This window comes from Mytilus californianus, unplaced genomic scaffold, assembly GCF_021869535.1.
Source record: "Mytilus californianus isolate M0D057914Y unplaced genomic scaffold, xbMytCali1.0.p SCAF_6, whole genome shotgun sequence".
NCBI lineage: Eukaryota > Metazoa > Mollusca > Bivalvia > Mytilida > Mytilidae > Mytilus > Mytilus californianus.
This window is the reverse complement of record NW_026262712.1, coordinates 112612444-112637160: the sequence shown is the minus strand read 5'-3', so window position 1 is coordinate 112637160 and position 24717 is coordinate 112612444. Positions and strand designations below refer to the sequence as shown.

The following is a 24717-nucleotide window of genomic DNA, read 5'->3' as shown; positions in this document are numbered from 1 at the left end:
TAAAAAATTTCAAAGACCGTTTAGAGTACATACAATCTAAGACTCTTTCATCTGTCAATAGTATTAAAACATATGACTTTTCTACACTTTACACAAGTATTCCTCATTTCAAACTCAAAGACAAATTGAAAGAGCTGTCCTGCTTCGTTTTTTTTTTTATGAAAAAAGAATAGTCACCGTAGATAAAAGTATCTTGTCTTATGAAGAGATAAATCATAATTTGTAAAAAATCAAACTGATTCAAGCAAAAAATTCTCTGAAACTTACATTATCAAGATGCTTGATTTCTTGATTGACAACATATTTGTAACGTTTGGAGGACGTGTTTTCAACATTTTCAACAAACTGTCGGCATTCCCATTGTAACCAACTGTGCTTCTCTTTTTGTTGACTTTTGTCTCATACAGGATACCAAAAAAAGTAAACTAACAAAAATACCGAACTCCAAGGAAAATTCAAAACGGTAAGTCCATATTCAAATGGCAAAATCAAAAGTTCAACCACATTAAACGAATGAATAACAACTGTCATATACCTGACTTGGTACAGGCATTTTCCTATCTAGAAAATGGTCGATTAAACATAGTTTTATAAGCCTCTAACTTGTATGACAGTCGTATAAAATTCCATTATATTTACAACAATGTGTGAACAAAACAAACAGACATTATAGGTGAAAATGTCAAAATTAGAGGTACAGCAGTCAACCTTGTATTATAATCTTAATCACTATAAAAACAAACAAATCTGTCAACAAAGAAAAACAAAAAGGCATATAGACAAAGCACATTAGCAAAAACGAAAGACAAGAATACAAAAATTTACCATAGCACAATAACACAATGACGGGACGTATATGTACGGAGCCACGTCAAATGAATTTGACCAAAAATAGACTAAACAATTTCACTTGGTCTCTTGTGAAGAGTTGATTCATTTGCAATCAAACCACATCTTCTTTTTTATATAAACAGTAAAAGTAATAATTTAAAAAGACAGATACAGTTGAGTCTGCCTCATATCTTGACAACGAGGGTCGGTTTAAACCAGACCTTTACGACAAAAGAGATGATTTCAGCTTCTCAATTGTGAACTTTCCATTTCTATGTAGAATATTCAAGCAGCGCCTGCATACGGAGTATATATCTCCCAGTTAATACGATTTTCCAGGGCAAGTATTTCCTATCATGATTTCTTCGATAGGGAATTGATGCTCACAAGGAAGCTATTAAACCAAGAATTCCAAGTGGTGAAGTTGAAAACATCCCTTCGTAAATTTTATGGGTGCCATCACGAGTTGGATGGCCAATATGGAATATCTATTTCGCTGATGACGACGGATATCTTTCAATTACTGTAACTACGATCCGTCCCCTTTTCTTCGAATATGACCTACCGAATTATACTTATCACCGGGGTTGTACTTACACGAAGAACACAACGAATGTCACATATGGAGTAGGATATGCAAACCTTTCTGGAGAACTTGAGATCACCCCTAGTTTTAGTGAGATTCGTGTTGCTCAGTCTTTACTTTTTTAATTTGTGTTTTTTTGTACTGTCTGTTTGTCTTTTCTTTTCTAGCCAACGCGTTGTCAGTTCATTTTCGACTTATGACAGTGAATGTTCCTTTGGTATCTTTCGCCTCTCTTTTTCTTACAAAAGTAGGGATCACCTTTGTGCCACAGAGATACTTTATATTTACAATAGCACACCTGCTCCACAGGAGCCAAAATATCCAAGGCAGGTCCATTGTTAAACGATATTACTTGCTCCTCTTTACAGTCTGCCTTTACATCTTTCGGGGTTTCCTATTACAGTTGGTGATGTATGCTTTTATATCATTTAGGAGTTAGCACCTGAAAATAATGTTATTCATAAAAAAAAGTTGACTTATAATAATTAATAAAAGAGTCTTATTATGATAACTTTACATGGAACAATGATTCATAAACTGATGTCCGACAAACAATTCACATTACAACCATTTTAATCAATAAAACAATCATCTTTTACATATCTTATCAGAAAATTAAATCGAACATTGGGTGATAAACTAGAGAAACAAGGTTAATGGTCAAATGAAAATGTACACCTTACAGAATCCTAAATATCTAATGAGTATGAACAAATATTTTCTAAAGGTCCAGTACACAACATTACCGGTATTTCAAATAATAAGTATTTGTAAAATTAACTGCTATCAATAACAATGATTTTTAGATAAACACACTAAAACAGTGTAAACATATATAAAACCTCATCCTAGTAATATGTATATGTTTTTACGTGGATATATGAAAAGGAAAAATATTCAGAAAATGATCGAGTCTTTCTCAAGAAGCCATATGTCTGTAGATATCATTAGAGGGAAACGCATTTGATTGATGTCCACATTTCATCAATCAATTTAGAAGATACAAATCAAGGCAAAAAAAACCTCAGTGAACTACTTGAACTCCATAGCATACATCGACATGGATGGCGTCTCGTGCTACGTACAACCCGGCATGCAAATCCACAATCAGTCAAAATGTCACCACCATGAATAGAACATAACCTCTACATTTATAGGTCAGACGATGATTCTGGTAACTAAAGATCTAATGAACCGCGCAAACATGTATCTAGTGAGTTTAGACACAGACAGATGGAATTTGACAACTAATTTGTTATGGTGACCATTAAATTGATGTATTGTCGATTTTAGTTTTTCTTCCTCATAATTCATTTTCCTCATTGTTTGAGCACATCATAATTCAAATCAGATAAAGGTGTTTTATTGATGCGTGCAAAAGTATTTAACTACTTGGTTGTGTTTAAATATGTAACTTGAAACTTATCTGTGTATGATGAAATGCAATACAAAGTACGGAGGATTACTTAACATCTAGTTCTTAAAGAAGGGTATTTTAGATATTCAGGTCACAATATGGAGAGGATTGTACTTTATTTAGTATTTTTTTCTATCATTTACTGCTATGAATTCGTACATGCTTCAGACTGCGATATCAAAATTGTATTTAAAGACAATGAGGATGTAAAAATTGCAGATTGTAAAAACAAAGGACTGACTTTCATACCTCAGGATTTACCGGGAGATATTAAAGTTTTAGATATGAGTTCTAATCGGTTGCGAATGATTGTAAACAATTCTTTTGTTAATTATAAATACTTACAAGAACTTTTCCTGAGACAAAATCAACTTCATTATTTATTTAAGAAATCGTTTCAAGGATTACACAAACTTGCAATACTTGACATGTCTGAAAATATACTTAATTTATCTGAAGTATATTCAGCAGAACTATTCCATCCAATTAAAAACTTAACAAAATTGGATATCAGGAGTAATATGCCTCAACCAATAGAAGTTGATACGGATTATAATTATCCCGATCATGCATTCGGTATTCTGACAGAGTTGTCTTTCTTAGGAATCGATATGATGCCTTTGCCATATTTTGGAAGCGGATTCGGTCAAATGACGACCATAACACAATTACAGTTCGAATCATGTTATTTAGTACGTTTATCAAATAAAACCTTTCAGGGGTTTTCATCGTCTGTAGAACAGCTTACTCTAAGAAATTGTCGGTTACACTTTGTTGTTACAGAAGATAACGCATTGCTGCCGTTTCCAAAACTTCATGTAATAGATTTTTCCGGAACGTTCATGCATTTAAAGCACGCATTGCAGCTGTTACATCCATACCGTAATACAAAAATGACGACAATAAACTTTGGTCATGTGAGTGACGTAAGTATTGACAGGTCGGATGTCCCGTATGTTCTCACAATTACAGTGGACATAATGGAGAACCTGAAAACTATTTGTGTAGAAAATCTAGATTTATCAGAAAATGGAATAGTTGATTATGACCCTGGATCTTTGTTCTCCTTTGATCACCCTGAATGTTTACGACATCTTTCTTTTAAAGGAAACAGGTTTTTGCTTTTTAGTGAGAAGAGTATGAATGATACAAGACATTTCTTTAATAAAACTGTTAGATTGAAATCGTTGGACTATTCATATAATGCTGTTAACTATGGTATAAAATATTCAGGTACTTCAAATTTAGATTTTAATTGTTCATCTCACAGTTGTGTGATATTACCGGAGTCACTTGAAAAAATAGATGTCAGTTACACAATAGCAAATACTTTCCCCGCAATGTTTTTAATAGTTCCTAAAAATAACAGCCTTACATATCTGGATGTATCTTATTCAAACATACATGCTTTCATAATTATTCTTCAAATTCGAGTGAAAACATTTATTTCTAATGGTGGAGACTATTCATTTGCATGGAATCAATTAAAACGTTCTTCCTATAACACCTTGAAAACGATTGTATGGAAAAACGCCGACCTAGATGATGCAATTAGACTATACGGAAATCGGTTCTTCAAAAGTATTAGATCTGTCGAGTCAATGGATATATCTGAAAATGATATTTGGTATTTTCCGGACGACTTATTTAATCCAATGCCAAACTTGACTTATCTTAATTTAGGTAAAAATTCCCTTCAGTCTATTCCAGTACAACTGAGCGATCATACTAAAGTAAAGATGCTTGACGTAAGTAAGAATCGATTGACAAGTGTAAGTTCAGCTATCAGAGGCTGGGCAGATAAGATGCAAGAACTGCATGGAATGACTTTACATCTCAATGATAATGCATTTGAGTGCAATTGTGACAATATAGACTTCATAAGGTGGATACAGACTACAAAAGTTGACCTCGACAGACGATCATATAAATGTAAATTGTCCAACGGTACAGTTATCGATACACTTATTGCATACACCTCTTTATATGACTTGTTTGCGGACTGTAAGAATATTATGTGGCTAACCATTGCATTAACATTATTATCTACATTTATCACTATCTCGTTGCTCCTTGTAGCCTATAGCAAGAGATGGAAAATCATCTTCTCTATCTATGGAGTAATTCGCCGTGTTGTTGAAAAAAAGGTCTGGAAGCGTTACCAATATGACGTGTATATATCATATGAAGGGGATATTGTCATTTGGATAAAAAATGTATTAATACCAAAACTTGAAGTTGAGTGGGGACTGAACATGTGCATAAAAGAGCGAGATTTTTTAATTGGACCGAGTAAAGCAGACAACGAGGCAGAGAGCATCCAAAACAGCAGGTCCATTATATTTCTCATCACGCCAGAATTCATATCGTCACCTGACTGCATGTTTGAACTTGACAGAGCAAAATATGAGAGAATTACAAAAAATCTGGAGCGCATTATTTTCATCACAAAAAATATAACAATTACTGATATTCCAATTGAGTTTTCGTACATTTGGAATTATGCATTTGTTGTACAATGGCCGAAAGATCTAGAAGATTTAGATGATACTTGGAGGAAACTGGGGATGTTGCTTACAGATGGTTTAATTACTAAAACATAAACCTCGTTATAGATATAGTCATGGCAATGTACAAACCATGAAAGGTCATTTGATACATATTCAACTCTTCCTACAGAATTTGAACAAGATCTTTGAAACGTCAAAAAAATTTGACAGATGCTGAAGTTGTGTACTTGCTAATATATAATTGTTACAGAATATAATTATTATTCGTTGGAATTTACTGATTTTTCAGCAAAGTTGAGTCAGTATCAAGTGTGTTAATAAAACCTCTACTATAGTTATCAGCCAAGGTATTTGAACCTTCCCTGAATGATAGAATATATATTGCAGTTACTCGCTATGTAATTGTACGGGGATTTTTCCCGCATTTCCAACCTCAAACCGTAGTTTTTCTTCAACAAATGTTTTAAAAAGATGGAAACAATTGCTTAACCTAGATCCATCGAACTATGCATTGATGCATGATGTTAGAAGAATATGTTGAACAAACTACACAGAAAGTTTAATCAAATATTTTTGATAAAAATGATTATTTTGACCAGGCTTTAGTGGGTTGCATAATACATGCAAAATAACATTGTATTTTATACATTTATATATTATTAAAGTTAAAAGAATCTAATGCAGTTTAAAGTTTATTACTGAATGATAATACAGGTATAAATAAATATCATCGGTGCTGCATGTCCATACTACAATGACAATACATGGTGATCACAAAGCAATGTAATAAATATCAGGAAGTAGAAAAACAATATTGTCGCTTCTAACATATAAATAATTGAATATATGATATTTATCATGCAGACAGTTTAGTCCAGATATTAAATCGGCAAAAATATTTAAGAACCTGATTTTAATGACAATTGAATTAGATCAAAACTTTATGACTGGATATTTATAAAAAGAAATATTTAAACGCGTGCAGCTAGAACAGGGAAGACATTGGTATGAACTGTAAAAATACTTCAATTATCATGCATGATCTGATGAAAATAACACTTCATAGATTTTGTGCGATCGAAGCGCTTTAATGAATTCGTTTGTATTAGAAAACTCGAAGTAAACCATTTGAAAGCAAAGAATGTATACATATGTAGAAACGTTAAGAGCGATACGACTAAGATATACCTAATAGAAATAGTCTAATTCATCTGTCAACTCGGCCTTACGGAGTTATTACCTAATCTTCTAATTATGATTTGCAAATGCAAAATATTGATTTTGATCATGTTTAGATCAGTAATTTCATTATGCATTTATTGCCGCCACCTTTGTAATAGGTGATATATTTTAATTGTTATATATTACTAAGACTCATGCGTCGAGGTATCAGTATGTCAAAATGAGAAAAAGGCCTCTAGTTTAAGAATCAGGAATATGATTTTGCATTAATTTCGTAGAAAATATTGCTCAGTAGTCAAGACTGCCGTACTAGAAGGAAGAGATCAAAATTTTTCTATATCTCTTAAATTTTTAAAAATAATTTTGAATTAAAGGATGTATTCCGTCATAAATGTATTGTCCGAATTTGGCTTTATTTATTGGTCTAATTTGGTTTTACCAGCTCTTTTACGTCTGTATTTAGTTTTCGTTTTTTAAATGTTTCAGCCTTAAGCATCACTGAACAGACAGTTATTGTCAAAACTTGCACCTGGTGCTGTTCATTGGTTCTGTTAATGTGATGTTTAATAGTGAACCAGCATGGCATTGTGCTTTATAAACAATATCAGAACATGCTTAAACAAAATAAATTTCATCATACCTGTGTCTACCTCAAATCATTTATCATGAACATCAATCTCCAACTGGGTGATGATCAGTTCTCCTGGAGAATTAATTGCGTTGGTGCTTACTCCTTACTGTGCCTCTAATAAAGCTTTCTCTATAAGGAAAATATTAATAGATTACATATTTACTATTTATCTTGAAAAGAAACAACAATTTATAAATACATTGTTTATTATTTGCAATAGTGTATTCAGAAGAAGTTAAATTACTGTAAATTCGGAAACTAATGCGTGCATTTAGCATTGCAATTCACTAATGATTACTGGTATAATGCGAGATCTTATTAATGTGATTGCAAAATTTTCATGTGAATTGAGTAATAATCGATCTAATATATTATGTTTCATCTAATACAATATAATAGACGGGTTCAAACTAATTAAACATAGCATTTTGCATTTGATTTTGCCATTTGACAGATGCGAATTTTAACTCACTAAACAACTGTTTGCTTCAATTGTGGTACCGGTTTTGGTTTTGATTATGACTTATAGTGAAGATGTCTAATGAATGGCTATGCTAAATTATTGTGATTGTTTAAGTACCTTCATTAATATAAACTAAAATTTGATATGTCCCTAACTGTATTTTGAATTAAAGTTGTCACCAAGGCCATGACATTGTCAGTCTGTTTTTGACCTATGAGTTTGAATATCCCGTTGGTATCTTCGGCAGAGAGTGTGTTTTGAATGCTATCCAAGTGTTGTTCTACTAGTACAATTCTCAAGTGCAGTTTCCATTGTACATATGACAATTTCTGTTAACAATAGCTATAGGTGTTCTGAGAGAATTGACTTCCTTAGGAATTGATATGATGCATGTGCCACGTTTTGGAAGGTGTTTCAGTAAAATGAAACATAAATGCATTTAAATCTGTTACTGATGGAAATGACTTATATAATATTGTATCATCAGCAGAAAGTTCAGCAGAAACATTTTCAAGCACAAGAGATACATCAGATATATTATATAAAGTAAAGGTCCTAGCATGGAATCCTGTGAAACTCCTGATTAAACTTCTCCGAAATGAGATTCAATACCATTAATCATTATCTTTTGAAATATTCCTGATCAATCAGATTTAAACCCATCAATAGCGTGATCACTAGGAGGGCAGTGTTTTATAAATGTCGAGATCTAAAGCCCGATTGCTACCTTAAGAGAAGATTTGATTTTACGAAATATGCATATAGTCAATTAAATACCAATTTTTTCAATAATTTTGGCAACGGTTTAGAATATAGATATTGGTTTATAATTGTTCACATCAGTTGCATCACCACCCTTGTGGTGAGATATAGCTCTAGTTTCCTGCGGCTTATAAGAAAAATACCTGTACAGAAACTTAAGTTAATAATATGTTCAACCGACTCAGATACAATTGGCGAAGATATGCGTTTTAACTTCATCAAATCCTGTTGACTTGTTTACATCTAGTTTCGTTCATTGAATACTTTAGATATTGAAACAGAACAGAGGAAAAAGGAGACAGTTTCGCCTATCCTGCTCTATACAAACGATACTTAACAATCTAAAGAAAGTGTTTTTTTTGGATTGGGCACTAATGTATAACCTATAGAACAAAAGTGATCATTAAGAGATGTAAGATGTTGAACATATATCTGTCGAATACGTAACATAATTAAAAACCATTTCAGAGAACAATTGAAGGTCTTTCCACATTAAATTGCTACAAAATTGATAAGAAGCTAAGGATACTCAATTTACTATTGTTGTCTAATCATAGGTTTCTTCATACTGATTCAAAAAATACATGGTTTCTATATAATATTGCATGAAAGAAGGAAGATAAATTAAACCTTCCGGCTGAAAAAAAATTTCTTCCGGTACCATCTGATAGGTCCGTCAACCTGATTCCAAAAATATATGGTTCTACGTCATTTTGAATTAAATCAGTGCAGGATATGACTACTTCTGTTAAAAAGGTCACTTCCGACTTACCTTTTCAAGGTCACATATCTACCAACCTAATGAAAAAAATCTCATAGCTTTATCATGTTTAAATATGATATAAATGCATAGGTCAAAATCTAGAACATCAACATTTACCTTTGACCTTGACCTAAATTTCAAGGTCATCAAGCATAGACCTCAAATCAAAAGACCCTAGGTCTGTACTATACATGGTAAATGAGTTATATCATCATAGAGCTAATTTTAAATATAAGAGGGGAGAAAACTCCTATTAAAAGTCAACGTACCCATTCAACCAAAATTTTTGTGTTGTAACATGACAACTAACAATTTTGTAATATATTTTGTCGATATCGTATACGGTTCTGAGGAAAAGCCAAAATTAGCCAAAATCAAGATTTATAATCATGATAATATGACCTTGACCTTTCACTTTGACCTTATTTTCATTTTGGTGGACCAAGGACCTCAAATCAAAAAACCCTAGGTCCCTAGCACTTATGGTTTATGAGTTACTATTACATTTCACCTATATCAAATACATAAGGGGAAATAACTCTCACATGGAGTCTTCGGATCGCCTCGGCCAATTTTTTTTAACATCCTGAGGATGTAGTGAGCAATTTGGTAAAATAAATTTGTCTTTTTTTTATGGTTGCGAAGGAGTAGCAATAACAAGGAAACCAGTATTTGGGGAGATAACTCTTACAAGGAAAATTGTTCGGTTAAACGGTGTCAGTTTTAAAAACGTATAAACTATTCGATATTATATACCAAATATCTAAGCGACATCTTGCGAAACGAAATTTTCTCCCAAGAATTAAAAGTGGCGGAAGAAAAAAAAATTATAATAATTAAAAAACAATTGTTCTCTAAACAATTTTTTTTTCTTCCGCCACTTTTGTGTAATGTCATAGTAACTCATAAAACATTGACCTCGACCTTATTTTCTTTTTTATGGACCAAGGACCTCATATCAAAAGACCCTAGGTCTCTATCACTATGGTTTGCCAGTTACAAATACATTTCACTTATATCAAATACTGATGGGGAAATAACTCTCATATGGAATCTCTTCATCGCTTCATCAAAATTAATTATAACATCCTGAGAATATAGCGAGCAATTTGGGAAAAAAAAATTGTCGGTTTCATTTACGGTTACGAATCTATTTATCAAATTTTAACAATTGAAACCAAACATTGTCTCCTTATTAACGATATTATTCGTATCTGACCAAATAAAGCAGCTGTCTTTGTATATGCTTGATAATACACCTTTTTTTAATTCATCGTTAATATATTACAAAATTATTAAGAAGCTAAGATTCCAAATGCTGCAGGAAAGTTGATATTAGAAGGCTATTCTTTTCATGTATTTATATTTATGGCTTGCAAAAGTTTGGGTTTGAGCGTTCCTGGTAAATGAAATCCATAAAAGCGATTCAGACGTATTTTTTTCCTATACTGAGGAAACTTTAATAGATATAGAAAGACGATAAAAAGCAAAAATATCATTTAAATTAAGTGAACAAATTTTTATTCTAATGCAGCTTTAATATAATTCCAAAAGCAGTAGTTGTCAATTATTAACAATTTGAAATTTGCTGTTTATAATTATTGAAACTTGTGTAGATTGATTAATAAAAATCAAAAACTGCAAAAGATGATTTATACAACTTCTACAAAAACAGTATGATAATAAATAAATAAATGACTGATTGATATTATAGTCCAAATAAAAATGTTGTCGTGTACATGTTTTTTGGATACTTTTGTATTTGGATGACTGTCTGTTGATATATTATCCATATCTCCTTTTCTTAACATAATTTTATTATAGTGAATTTGCTACCCAGTACGACTGTGAGTGTTCTCTTTTCGGTACGTTTTGTATTTTGCCATATTGTTATTCTGGTAAAATCATTTCATTTTGCATTAAGTTTTCTAAAAAATGATTTTTTTTTGTGAATATTAATAAACACTTTATTTTTATATTTCTATTATGAATGTTCATTAGGCTACTATGTAGTATACTTGAATCTAAGTATCTGATTGCCTACTACAATTAAGCGGTCAATGTTTGTGTTTTAGTTTTTTAAAACAACTCACGTGTCTCAAATAAATACCGACATGTGTTCGTGCTTTTAAATTTTCTGATGGCAGAATAGTCGTCACCGATTGTGTACTACCTCTCGATTGTGAAATATGGACTAAATGTACTTTCGCTTTGTGAATGATCCATGCATAGCAGGATCCACCTGGTCTCGTTCTTTTTGAAGTTAATATTATTCACCAAGTTTTCGTTTTGTACTCTAATTTGTATCTTCTTTTTAGATTTAAGAGAATCGAACACCAACACCCTACAATTGCCTCTTATTAATTTAAACGTATCAAACTTTCATTAGTGAACCAAGAATGCTCCAGAATGCACTTGAAATATTTCTTTGCGATTAAAAGAGTTATTGATATAGGTAGAAAGGTTATTATTATTGGATGTTCTTGTAGCTATTGTTGTTCGATTTTACACTAAATGCTGATTGTAGGATTTTCAAAGTTTCCGTTAAATGTATTCATTAAAAGATGTGAGATATTCAGACGCAAACATCTCCATCAACTCGTTTTACTAATCATGATACATTGCTGTATCAGAATTTTTGCGTTAATTTATCATAAAATTCTGCTGTTTCAGCGCCTGGGATTTTCATATCATGAAATACTGCTGTTTCAGCACCTGGGTTTTTACTTATGAAGTACTGCTGGTTCAGCAGCTGGTTTTGTATGCCCCACCTACGAAAGTAGCAGGGGCATTATGTTTCCTGGTCTGTGCGGCCGTTCGTACGTCTGTTCGTCTATCCGTCCGTCTGTCCCGCTTCAGGTTAAAGTTTTTGGTCAAGGTAGTTTTTGATGAAGTTAAAGTCCAATCAACTTGAAGCTTAGTACACATGTTCCCTATGATATGATCTTTCTAATTTTAATGCCAAATTAGAGTTTTGACCCCAATTTCACGGTCCACTGAATATAGAAAATGATAGTGCGAATGGGGCATCCGTGTACTATGGACACATTATTGTAACTTATCATGAAATATTGCTGTCTCAGCCCAATGGATATTCATATCATGAAATACTACTGTTTCAGCACATGCCTTTTTACATATCATGAAATATTGCTTATTCAGCACCTGGATTTTTACATATCATGAAATATTGCAGATTCAACACCTGGGTTTTTACATATCATGAAATATTGCTGTTTCAGCATCTGGGTTTTTATATATCATGAAATATTGCTGTTTAAGCACCTAGGTTTTTACATATCGAGAAATATTGCTGTTTCGGCATTTGGGTTCACTTTGATTTTTATGGGGTTCCAAAATGCTTAAATTTAGTTTTCTGTGTCTTGTTGTATTCCTTTTATCGTTTTGATTTTAGCCATTGTTTTATTTCCCAAGTTTAGATTTATTTTAAACTTTTTTTTAATTTGTAGACGGTTCATTGTCTTTTTGTCGGTTTTCTGTTTTAGCCATAATTTTGTCAGTATCTTTACAAATTATGGGTTTACATTTTTCAATTTGTATCTTCCGCCTTCTTTCAGATGGAATGTTAAGACTAGTCTGGTTTACACCAACTATAAATAAAGCTTAATGTATGTCTAGGATACTGTTCAAGAAAAAAAATGGAAACGGCAAAAAAGGCTTTACATATACTTAGACATTTAATGCAAAAAAAATAAATATAATACGACTCCAAAATGGAATTCTTTTATGATAATTGTTGAAATGATTGACAGAAACTTAAACAATAAAATTGTCAGCGAGTTCAGAAGTCAAAATCTGTAAATATCACTGAAATTATCATTTGTTTTCTTTCATTGGTTAATAACCTTATCTTACAAGATTTTTGATAATTCTAGCGGTTTGTTTTCTTTGATCATGAGTTCAAATATTTAAAAACAGACTGTTTTTAAATTTTTGCATCAATTGAAAAATGCACTCAAACGTCTGAAAGATCTATTACACATATTTACGATTTACCTGTGAACATATTTGTATTTCAACTTCCTGATATTCAATACATGACTTTGTCTTCATTTATAGTGTCAATGAATAATGAAGAGGTGTCCTTAACATTCACACATACCTGTATTATTATCCCAAAATGAATAATAAATATAAATAAGTACACCAAAAATTAAAGACGTAAGACAAACATTAAAGAAGAAAGACAAAAATTTAAGAAAAAAGACAAAACAATAAATGATCTTGAAAAGAAAATGTTATTATCCATGGCATCTAGATCGAAAACTATAGGTGTAGTTAATAATGTAATAGGTATCTTCTTTTAACGCACTCCTGCTGGCACATGTGTCCATCGGTCTCCATTAAGACGGCTTCGTACAACTCGGTCAAAAATATTTTTGTAAACAATATTATACATTTATTAAACTAAATGAGAACAGAAGATAACAAGGGATCAATGACCAATTCAAAATCCGATATAAAACAGAAAATACAATGCCTTAAACTAAATCGACGAAAAGACATACAACAATTACAATAATGAACACTGCCAACTCGGGACAAGTACAAAAACTTTAACGAATTTGTTAAAAAGTCAAGTTGCAATTTAATTTCGATATAACCTTATTCTGTTAAGCAGATTTTATTTGTATAGTTATCTTGTATTGCCATGGTGATTTATATTCGTACAGTTACCTCGTATTAACATGGCGAATCATATGTGTATAGATATCTCGTACAGGTATAAGTATTGCAGATTATATTGTTAAGTTATTTCGTATTATAATACCATTGTATTTTAATTAACTTTTTTTATGTACACTGCCTTTATTATCTATATAAAGCTATTTTAGTTTTAGCGACCCAAGCCGTTTGTGAGCAATATACACAATTTCCCCCAAGTAGCATCTGAATCGCCTGCTGGATCGTCAGGCCATTGTAAAAGATATGCATAATTCCAAATGTACGAAAACCCAATGGGAATATCAGTTATTGTAATATCTATTGTTATAAATAATACGCTCTAGATTTTTAGTAATTTTTTCATATTTTGATCTGTTGAGTTCAAACAAACAATCATATGACAATATGAATTCTGGCGTGATGAGAAATATAATGTATCAGCTGTTTTGGATGCTCTATGTCTCGTTGTCTGCATGACTACTTCCACCTAAAAAATCGCGTTCTTTAATGCACAACGTCAGTCCCTAATCGTCCTCAAGTTTTGGTGCTAAGACATCTTTTATCCAATACACACTCTCTCCTTCATATGATATATTAACATCATACTGAAAGTTCCTCCGGACTTCAGGCTCAACAACACGGCGAATGAATTCATATATAGAGAATATGATCTTCCATCTTTTACTATACAACACAAGCAGCAGGGTTATTACGACAAATGTAGATATTAAGGTTGATGGAAAAGTTAACCACATAGTACTCTTACTGTCCGCAAACAAGTCGGATAAAGAGTTGTAGGCAATAAGTGTATCAATAAATGATCCATTAGATAATTTACATTTGTATGACCGGCTGTCCAGAATAACTTTTGTGTCTTGTATCCACCTTATCAAATCTACATTTTCACAAGTGCACTCAAATGCATTACCACCGATATACAGATGAAGTTGATGCATTTTATCCGCCCAGTTTCTGATGGCTGAACTCACACTTGTTAAAAGATTCTGTCTTATATCAAGCATCTTTATATTAGTGAGACCAGTTCACTGTTCAGGAATAGACTGGAGAAAATGTTTTGTTAAATATAAACTTGACAAATTAAGCATTTGCTGTACAATATACCAAATATCATGTTCATATATATCCAACGATACGACAGATCGAAAATTTTGAAACAATCGGTTTCCTTGAAACTTTATTCCATCACTAAAACCAACATTTTCCCACACACTAATGTTTTAAGGTTATGAGAAGGAAAACGATTAAACTCGTTCCTTAAAAATGAGTAGTATCTTTAATCACAAATGAAAGTTTCCAGATGAAGCTGACTGTTATCTATGAACTAATTTGCTTGTGAATAACACATATCCATAAATGTAATGTTGTTGTCAGCAGGAACAATAAACATTTTTCGTGGGAAAGATCTAAGGATCGTGTAGCTGACATTAATTTTCTCCAGGGATTTTGGAACTGTCACGAAACTGCCATGACAACTATTTGAATTAAAACCAGAAACATCTGAATTTTTCAGCATATATTTGACAGCATTATAAGAAAAATCAAATGATTTTAACCCAACGGCTGCTTCAAAAAAGTCTTGCCTCATTTAACCTTTCCCGTTGGCAAGCAAAAACCTGTCTCATTTAAAGGAGAGATGTAAACATTCCGGACGTTTAAGGGATAATAAAGACCAAGGTTCGTAGTCAACAATTCCATTCACGGATAAATCTTTATCATTATATCGGTTGTGAAAGTCAAAGCAAAAGTGAAATCACTACTATCTAAACTGACGTCATTAACACGACCTAAATTAATTGTAGTTATATTAGCATTACTGAATATCCGTACCAGCTGCAATGCAGGCTTCAAAAGCATAAACGTTCCAGATAAGTATATATACGTAGATGCGGAAACGGCAGCAAGGCATACTTTTCCGTAATTACAAAGTTTAATCGACAATTTTTGAAAGCTCCTCTATGGAAGATGAAAACCTCTAAAGCGTTTTATTTTTGACAGACTTATTAAATAACATGATTGGAATTGTAATTCATTAAGGTTATTCATTCGACTTAACATACACCTGTGATGTAAATCTTTTGTTCAAAATCTCCATTATTTTTCCGGAATGGAGAGTTATTTTTTATTTTGTTCATCTTCGTTCATCCGGACGTTTTGCCCTTTGGATATTTCCATGGGCACTTTCTTAAAAAGTGTTCACCCATGGAAATAATCCTAAAAGACGAAACGCGATATTGAATGAAGATGAAAACTTACTAAAACGACTGATAATGGAGTTTTTTTTAAATAGGGATCGTAGTAATACAATGAACACCAAATATCTCATTATTAATAAACAGCTTTTATTTGCGAGTAGTAATTCCATTGTATAACATATAGTATCGTTTTTACTAAAATTCCACAACATTATCCATATTTTGTTTTCCGATGCAAATCGTGGCTGAATTTTTGTCACGGATAGTATCCAAGCGGGTAAAAACGGATATTTTCCATTTAGTGCTAGTCCTCTTCTGTGCATCTACAAAATATCAAATGTGTTTACTCAGTTGAATTCTTTTGTGATATTGAACACATTAAAACATTATTCAATAAGGAAAATTAGTCTTATAGGTGCATGATTTTTTTTATTAGTTGTTATTGGCTTTGAACTAGCTGTCAGTAACTGCGAGTACTCTCAGATCTGTACTTAGTGTCTTTTTGTTGTGGGGATGTATAAGTACGCTGCCACGTCCACTCTGTGTTTTTGTTACTTGTTTTTGTGCTTAGTATCTATCGGATGAGTTAAGCCCTTTTCAACTGATTTTTATAGTTTGTTCATATGTTGTACTGTTACACCACTGTCCAAAGTTAGGGGGAGGGTTGGGCGCCCGCTAACATGTTTAACCCCGCCACATTCTGTATGTGCCTGTCCCAAGTCAGAAGCCTGTAATTCAGTGGTTGTCGTTTGTTGCTGTATATCATATTTGTTTTTCGTTCATTATTTTGTACATAAATCAGGCCGTTAGTTTTCTCGTTTGAATTGTTTTACATTTGTCATTTCGGGGCCTTTTATAGCTGACTATGCGGTATGGGCTTTGCTCATTGTTGAAGGCCATACGGTGACCTATAGTTGTTAATTTCTGTGTCATTTGGTCTCTTGTGGAGTTGTCTCATTGACAGTCATACTTCATTTTCTTATTTTTATATTCACTTACAGATTTGATTTTAATTTTACCGGTTAAGATATCATTTGCTTGAAATTTAAAGTGTTGAATTTTGATTTTGTACAGCAAAAATCGTTTGTTCCATTTTATAATATATATATATTAACAAAAGAAATATTACTCGGATAGTTTCTACAACAATATTGTGGTAAAATAGAATAAATAGTTCAAGAAACTGAAATGGTCAAAATGGCGTATTCGGTATATTATTTGATTTTTTGTTGTTATAATTTGAAAATAGTATTAATGAATAGAATTTGAGGGGGTATGGATAACATTTGAATAAGACTTGAGTTAAATATTGGGTGAGATTTTTATTCAATTTTCAACAGAAATGCGTAACATAATCGAATTCCTTTACTGTTGTTATATGTCCAGTGGCAAATATAACAGTTATATCGGCAGTGTAAATGACGGCGTCAATCTTGAAATGTTTTAATGAAATCAAAAAGTAGTTTCCCACTCAAGTTAAAGACTTACAAAAAGAAATGTAGAAATGTTTTAATCACGCGGGTTTTTTTTCTAAAACTTTTTGCCTCCTTTCTGATAATAGGGAAGAATGAAAAATATTTTCAGTTTGCTTGTATTGCTATTTAAGACTTATCCGCTAAAACATGCATAATATTTTTTTCGTTGTTATGAGCAAAGGGAAAGAAAAAAATGTTGGGTTATGCATGAAACATGAAATACTGTTTTCTTGTTTAATTCTATTTGATCTAATAGAATGGTTTGAAATATCGAATTATGTGAATTATTGGGTACAACACGGGGAAATGAAAAGAAAACCATTACAAAATGAAATAATTATTTAAGGTGTATTTTAAGTTAGCGAAAGTCCAAATAACTGTCCATTCCTGGGAAATAATGGGCGTCGGCCCTACGGGCCCCTGCTCCATTATTTCCCAGGAATGGACAGTTATTTGGACTTTCTCTATAACTGAATCCACTTCCGAAATGGTGCAAAGGCATCATGTCGATTGCTAGGACAGACAACTTTCTAAGAACACCGAGTGCATGATCAGAGTAGTAAAACACTGTGACAAAATCTTCTGGTTGGAGCTTATTACTCCAAATATCCAATTTTGTTAGATTTTCGATCGGAAAAAGTAGTTCTGCCGAATACACTTTAGATAAATGAAGCAAAATGTGAGACATGTCTAGCTCAGTTAGATTGCATAACCCTTAAAATGATTCACTTGATAAATTACTAAGTTTTTTTTTACCTAAAAACAGTTCTTCTAAATACTTATAATTGACGAAAGAATTGTTTTCAATGCTTGTGATCAGATTTGAACGCAGATCAAGAACAGTTATGTCCACTTGTAAAATCTGACGTTTAAACGTAAGTCCTCTGTCTGAACAATTAGCTACTTTAACGTTCTCTCGTCCTTTAATTAAATGTTTGATATCACAGTCAGATGAATGTAAATATTCATCACAGTTCATAACACAAAAAATATTGTATAATGATAATCATCACCATATTTTTACCTGAATATCAAAGACAGGAATTTCCACCGTTTATGTAATATAAACTATTAAGAAAGTCCTTAGCAGATTATCCCAGGTGTATTTGAAATATTCTATTACCCTCATAATTTTGCACCCATTATTGACACACCTGTATCAGATTTAAATTACATAATGATAAGTCATGTGATGTCTGTTATAGTTGACGCGTATTTTAAAGTTTTTCTTGTCGTTGATGGTGTCCGGAATGATCAAATGAAAGACCAACCGTACGAATTTCTTTAATTTAACAATCTTGACATATCACGGTGTGTTATACGACAAAAAAAAAACCTTCAATATGCATAATCCCACCTATATAACGTAAAACAATATTCAGTTTCTGCAGCGTTTAGGTTTAAATACACGCTAAGACTTATTTATTATAAAAATAAATCTAACTAATTATTCTAGATATAAACTTTAGATATCACTGTTCTGTTCCAATACAAATATTCCTGTAGTTGCATGAAGCATGAAATATATAAATTGCTAAGATGTATAAAAATGCAAGTCACTTTGTTAGTAATTTGTTAATATAACCTTATAAAAGGGAGATGCTATGGGGTTTTCTTGTAACACGATATTTTTACTGCAGAAAAAAACAAATTTTACTCAAAACGTAATATTCAGAATAATTGTATTCCCTCTAATGTCTGGCAGTACATTTTATTTTTCAAAAAATGAGAATCAAGATCAAATATTAAAACACCCCATTTTTTCCTAATATAAAACACGTGGCTGTTCCCCTATAGAAATTTAGAATATTTGGTCATACGATGAAATAAAAGGAGGAATGGAATGTTTCTGTCTTAACCATATCATAGATGGAATATTGAAAGGTAAAGCCCCAATTGGCAACAACGCACAATACTTGTGAAATTAAGGGGGTACCCAACACTTTGACTAAAATAAATTTGGCTCGTTTAATTTTCATAAAGTTTTGACAAAATATTTACTTTGACCTGTTTACAAAAATATGAAATTTTTTAGAAATTTGAACCACACAATTCACAGGAATAATTTGGTTGGATATATAGCAATTTGACAATCACAAATTTTGATCGTTGAAAAGCTTGATTTCTCCTTACTAATAGTATGTGATTAAAACGCTCAGCTGATATTTAGGAGTTAACTCCCTTAGGTGTTCTGTACCCCCTTAAATAAATGTTTGAGAAAAGTGTACTTTGCATTATAATGAAGCAAAATATTACCCCTCTACATGTCATTATGTTATGCTTTAATATACAAATAAGGAGATGCGGTATGATTGCCAATGAGACAACTATCCACCCAAGTTCAAATGAAGTGGTTGTAAGCAATTATAGGCAACCGTGAGGTCTTCAACAATGAGTAATCCATACCGTTTAGTCGGCTATAAAAGGTCCCGACATGAAAAAAAAGAAGCAATTCAATTGAGAAAAGTAAAGGCCTAATTTATAACAAAACAATTTGCCTTAAACCCATTTCATTGAAACTTTGATTAGGGTTAGGGTATCGTCCGCATTGTTTCTACAAAAGAATGACATATCGTTTTGAAAGAAAAAATTATTCAATTAGTATCTGAACTCTTTTTCATATATGAATATAACGGCATTGTACATGATAAAAAGGGGATGCGGGAGATACCTAAGATGTATTCAAACTCATTAATCGAAGACAGCCTGACAACAACACTATGACAAAAAACCAAAAAAATAACAAAAGACATACAGCAGTCTACAATATACAACATGGAAAACTAAAGACTAAGCAACACGAACTCCACCAAAATTCGGGAACGATCTTACATGTCAGGGGATCCATGAGGGTAAACAGATACTTCTGAACATGTGGAACCCGTAATATTTTGACAAGTTCTCCGAAAAGGATATTATCGAAATCGAAGTGCTAAAACAAATTATCGAGAAACATATTTGTTTGGTTTGGCTGATTATTCATACAGCAGACAGTCGTTATTGTACACCACTACTGGTCGATTTATTGTTGTACTAATGTGAAGAAAAAAAAATACAGAACATTCTAAAAGACAAAACTAAACCACATCTTGTATAATTTCATTTTCTCACTTTCAGTGATGATGTCCTGTCACTTAATAACCCTCATTTCAATAAGTGCTTATATCTTATATATCGCAGTGAACTTGATATTAGGGATACTACCAAAAGTAGAAGCTCTACTGCATATCTTTTACTCGATATTAACAAAGATGGACTACTTCTAACTAGAATCTAAGACAAAAGTGATGATCTCAATTTTCCAATTGTCAACTTCCAGCGTGGCTCGGTATTTATATATCCCGCCATTGTGTTATTGTGCTTTGGTCATTTTTTATATTATTGTCTTTCATTTTTGCTTATGTGCTTTGTCTATAGAGTGTCTACATGCCATTTTGTTTTTCTTTGTTGACGTAGTTGTTCGTTTTATAGTGATTAAGATTATAACACAATGTTGACTGCTGTACCCCATGCTGTACCCCAATTTTTGACATTTTTACCTATTATGTCTGTTTGTTTTGACCACACATTGTTGTCACAATAATGGAATGTTATGCGTCTGTCATACCAGTAAGAGGTTTAGCCAGCTTAAAACCTGGTTTTATCAATTTTTTTTCTACATAAGGAAATGCCTGCACCAAGTCTGGAATAGGACAGTTGTTTTTCATTCGTTTGATGTGTTCGAGCGTTTGATTTTTTCATTTGTTAAAGGACTTTCTGATTTAAAAATTCCTTGGAGTTCGGTATTTTTTTATTTTCCTTTTTTCCAATTTTTTCAGCCGTAATATACCCCTTGTTCCGTCGTCGGGTGCATATCTCAGTTAAAATTTTACTTTTGTCCATGTTCAAACAAGACGTACTCCGTTAACAGGGTTGGGCTCCGAAAACAAAAACTGCTCAAGTAGTGTTATGAGAAACCTAGAACGAAGGCAATCGACGCTACACACCATCATGAATTTGTCGACCGATACGCTGTATATGTGTCTCAACTCACTCACAACTGGCGAATTCCATGATTGGGACATTTTTACTGAATAAGGATTCGCAAGAGGCCTCATTTGATGACCATTGAAAGGAAGCCCCAGGGGCAGTGTCTAGAAAAAAAAGAAATTCAAATAAACATCTATGTACAACATGAAATAGGAATGTAAACGATTTTTCAGTAATCAAATTGGCTAGATCACTGGCTTTATTTTTACAAATGCGGAAAACCATTTTCATGCGAAATATAATTTTTTTTTTACAGTAAATGACTTATCCGGAATTGTTACTTAATGGCAGAATATATGTGTATAGTTATCTCGTTTTATAACAGAATTGCTTTTCAAAATGATTTTATCTATTAAGCTGTGTATTTGTTAGAAACTATGCTATCTGCAATTAACATTCTCAGTCTTCTCCAGATATCGTCTAAACTGTAGGGATCCTTTTGCCATTCAATAAGATATGCATAATTCCAAATGAAGGAAAAGTCCACAGGAATATCAGTAATTGCTATATCTTTTGTAATGAGAATAATACGCTCAAGATTTTTTGTAATTTTCTCGTATTTTGCTCTATCGAGTTCAAATAAACAATCACGTGAGGATTTAAATTCTGGCGTGATGAGAAAAATAATGGATCTGCTGTTTTGGATGCTTTCTGCTGTTCTGTCCGCAAGACTCGATCCATTTGAAAAATCTCGCTCTTTTATGCACATGGTCAGTCCCCACTCGTCCTCAAGTTTTGGTACTAATACATCTTTAATCTAAATGGCTATTTCCCCTTCATATGATATATACACGTCATATTGATAACTCTTATGAACTTTACGCTCAACAACACGGCGAATAATTCCATAAGTAAAAAATATGATCTTCCATCTCTTACTATACACCACAAGCAACAGTGATAATGTGACAAATGTAGAAAGTAATGTCGGAACAAAAGTTAACCACATAGTACTCTTACAGTCCACAAACAATTCGGAAATAGAGTTATAGGCAATACGTGGATCAATTATTGTTCCATTTAATAATTTACATTTATATGATTGGCTGTCCAGATTAACTTTTGTAGCTTGTATCCACCTTATCAAATCTACATTATCACAAGTGCACTCAAATGCATTACCATCGAGATACAATGTCATTCCATGAATTTCATGCATTTTATCTGCCCAATTTCTGATGGTCGAACTTACACTTGTAATGAGATTGTTTCTAACATCAAGCATCTTTATTTTTGTAAGCGTATTCAGTTGTTCTGGAATAGATTGTAGTAAATTGTTGGTTAAATAAAGGTTTGACAAATTTTGCATTAGTTTAAATATATCGTCCGAAAAATACCATATATTATTTTCAGATATATCAAGTGTCTCGACAGATTGAACATTTGTGAACAAGTTGTTTCCTTTATTGTCTATTCCATCATTTAGGGCAGCGTTTTTCAATACAATCGTTTTTATGTTGTTTTTCGGAAATAGGTGTAATTCGTTCCAAGCTAATGTGTACCTGGTTCCAGCAGAAATATATGTTTCTAGCCGAAGTGTCATAAAATACATTCCAACAGTTGTAGTTGTATAAGATATATCCAAATGAGTTAGGTTATTGATTGACGGAACTATAAACAAGGGTGGGTGTAACGGGTTTACAATTGTGAAACTAATATCTAATTTTTCTACTGATTTTGGTAATATAACGTAACTGCCATCAGAACTTGTAAAATTCAAATTGGAATTCAAAGAATTTTTAATGATGAAGTTAACAACATTATAAGAATAATCCAAAGATTTCAATCGTAAAGTTTTTCCAAAAAAAGAGTTTAGTTCTTTCTGATGTTTTCTATTAGGAAGTGAAAGTCTGTTTCCTTTCAATGAAAGATGTTGTAAACATTCTGGGTGATCAAAGGAAAACAAGGATCCACGTCTGTAATCAACTATTCCATTCTGTGATAAATCGAGATTTTCTATGCAAATTGTTTTCAAATTCTTCATGATATCGGATGTAATGGTCAACGCATATGGGAACTCATCACTATCAATACTTAGGTCACTTACATGGCCAAGATTGATTGTAGTTATTGATGCATTATTGTATGGATTTAATAGCTGTAATGCACGCGTAAGATGCATAAACGTTCCAAAAAAGTCTAAGGAACGAAAATGAGGAAACGGACACAAAGCGCCAACTTCTGTTATCACAAAGTGTAACTGACAATTTCTAAGCGAAAGTTCTTCTACAGAAGATGAAAACGTCTGGAATGTTTCATTGGATAGGCGTACTAAATAACAAGATTCAAAGTGCAGTTCCCGAAGGTTGGTTATTTGAATGAATCCGCGTCCGAAATTTGGCACAGGCATCATATCAATTCCCAAGAAAGTCAATTCTCTCAGAACACCGAACGCATGATCTGGATAGTTGAATTCCTTATCATAATTGTAAGGTCGTAGCATATTACTCCTGATATCCAATTTTTTTAAGTTTTGAATTGAAAAAAAAAGTTCTGCTGAATATGCATAAGATAAATCAATCGAATTGTGAGACATATCGAGCACGGCAAGATTTTGTAATCCCAGAAATGACTTATTAGATAGTTCTTCAATTTGATTTGAGCCAATATAAAGTTCTTGTAGATATTTATAATTAGTCAACGAACTGTTCAATACTTTTTAACTGATTTGAAGATATATCTAGAACATTTATGTCTCTGGGTAAATTTTGAGGAACAAACTGCAGTCCTTTGTTTTTATAATCAGCCATTTTAACTCCAACTTTTCTATGAAATACATATTTGATATCACAATCTGATGATAGAGAGATTTCATCACACAGAATTACAATACAAATTACTGCATAAATTATAATCCTTTCCATTTTTATAAGGATCTCAAATAGTTAATGTTATAGCAGTCCTAAAGTAAAAATGGCTCTGCCAGTTCACAACACATTAACCAGGCGACAGAGGTCAAATAATCGATATTAATTTTACCAAATTACTTTTTTCAATTTCTGACGCATCGATAAAAATCTCACAATATTTACAATAACCTATTGACGTCACGTATCTTAAAATATATATATATATATATACTCACATTACTATTCATCTTTTTCACTTGAGATGCTAAGCTTCAATGATCACTACTTTAACTTTGTTCTATTTCTTTACTGAAAAAAAC

At 32.3% G+C, this 24717-nt stretch overlaps 2 protein-coding genes and 1 long non-coding RNA gene across 3 annotated transcripts in view; 1 reads left to right on the top strand and 2 right to left on the bottom strand.

The window, feature by feature from the left end:
• The first annotated feature begins 2812 nt into the window (after window positions 1-2812).
• Window positions 2813-24717, top strand: part of LOC127704502 (leucine-rich repeat and immunoglobulin-like domain-containing nogo receptor-interacting protein 1-B) — a 107871-nt gene continuing 85966 nt past the window's right edge. The window contains exon 1 of the mRNA XM_052208594.1: window positions 2813-3774. Coding sequence (XP_052064554.1) covers window positions 2933-3774 — 842 coding nt within the window. The 5' untranslated portion in view covers window positions 2813-2932. The remainder of the gene's footprint in view (window positions 3775-24717) is intronic.
• On the bottom strand, window positions 16168-18673 carry LOC127704515 (uncharacterized). The gene is made up of 2 exons (XR_007983310.1): window positions 18544-18673; window positions 16168-16367 (listed from the first exon to the last, which is right to left on the bottom strand). It is a non-coding gene; the product is annotated as an uncharacterized LOC127704515 (long non-coding RNA).
• Window positions 21717-24536, bottom strand: LOC127704501 (toll-like receptor 4). Its single transcript, XM_052208592.1, has one exon. It carries the CDS (start codon window positions 24082-24084, stop codon window positions 22306-22308), a length of 1779 nt encoding a protein of 592 aa, XP_052064552.1. The 5' UTR covers window positions 24085-24536; the 3' UTR covers window positions 21717-22305.

Coding starts and splice junctions, on each gene's coding strand:
- LOC127704501 (XM_052208592.1), bottom strand. CDS start 24,084: ATGTCTCACAATTCGATTGATTTATCTTATGCATATTCAGCAGAACTT.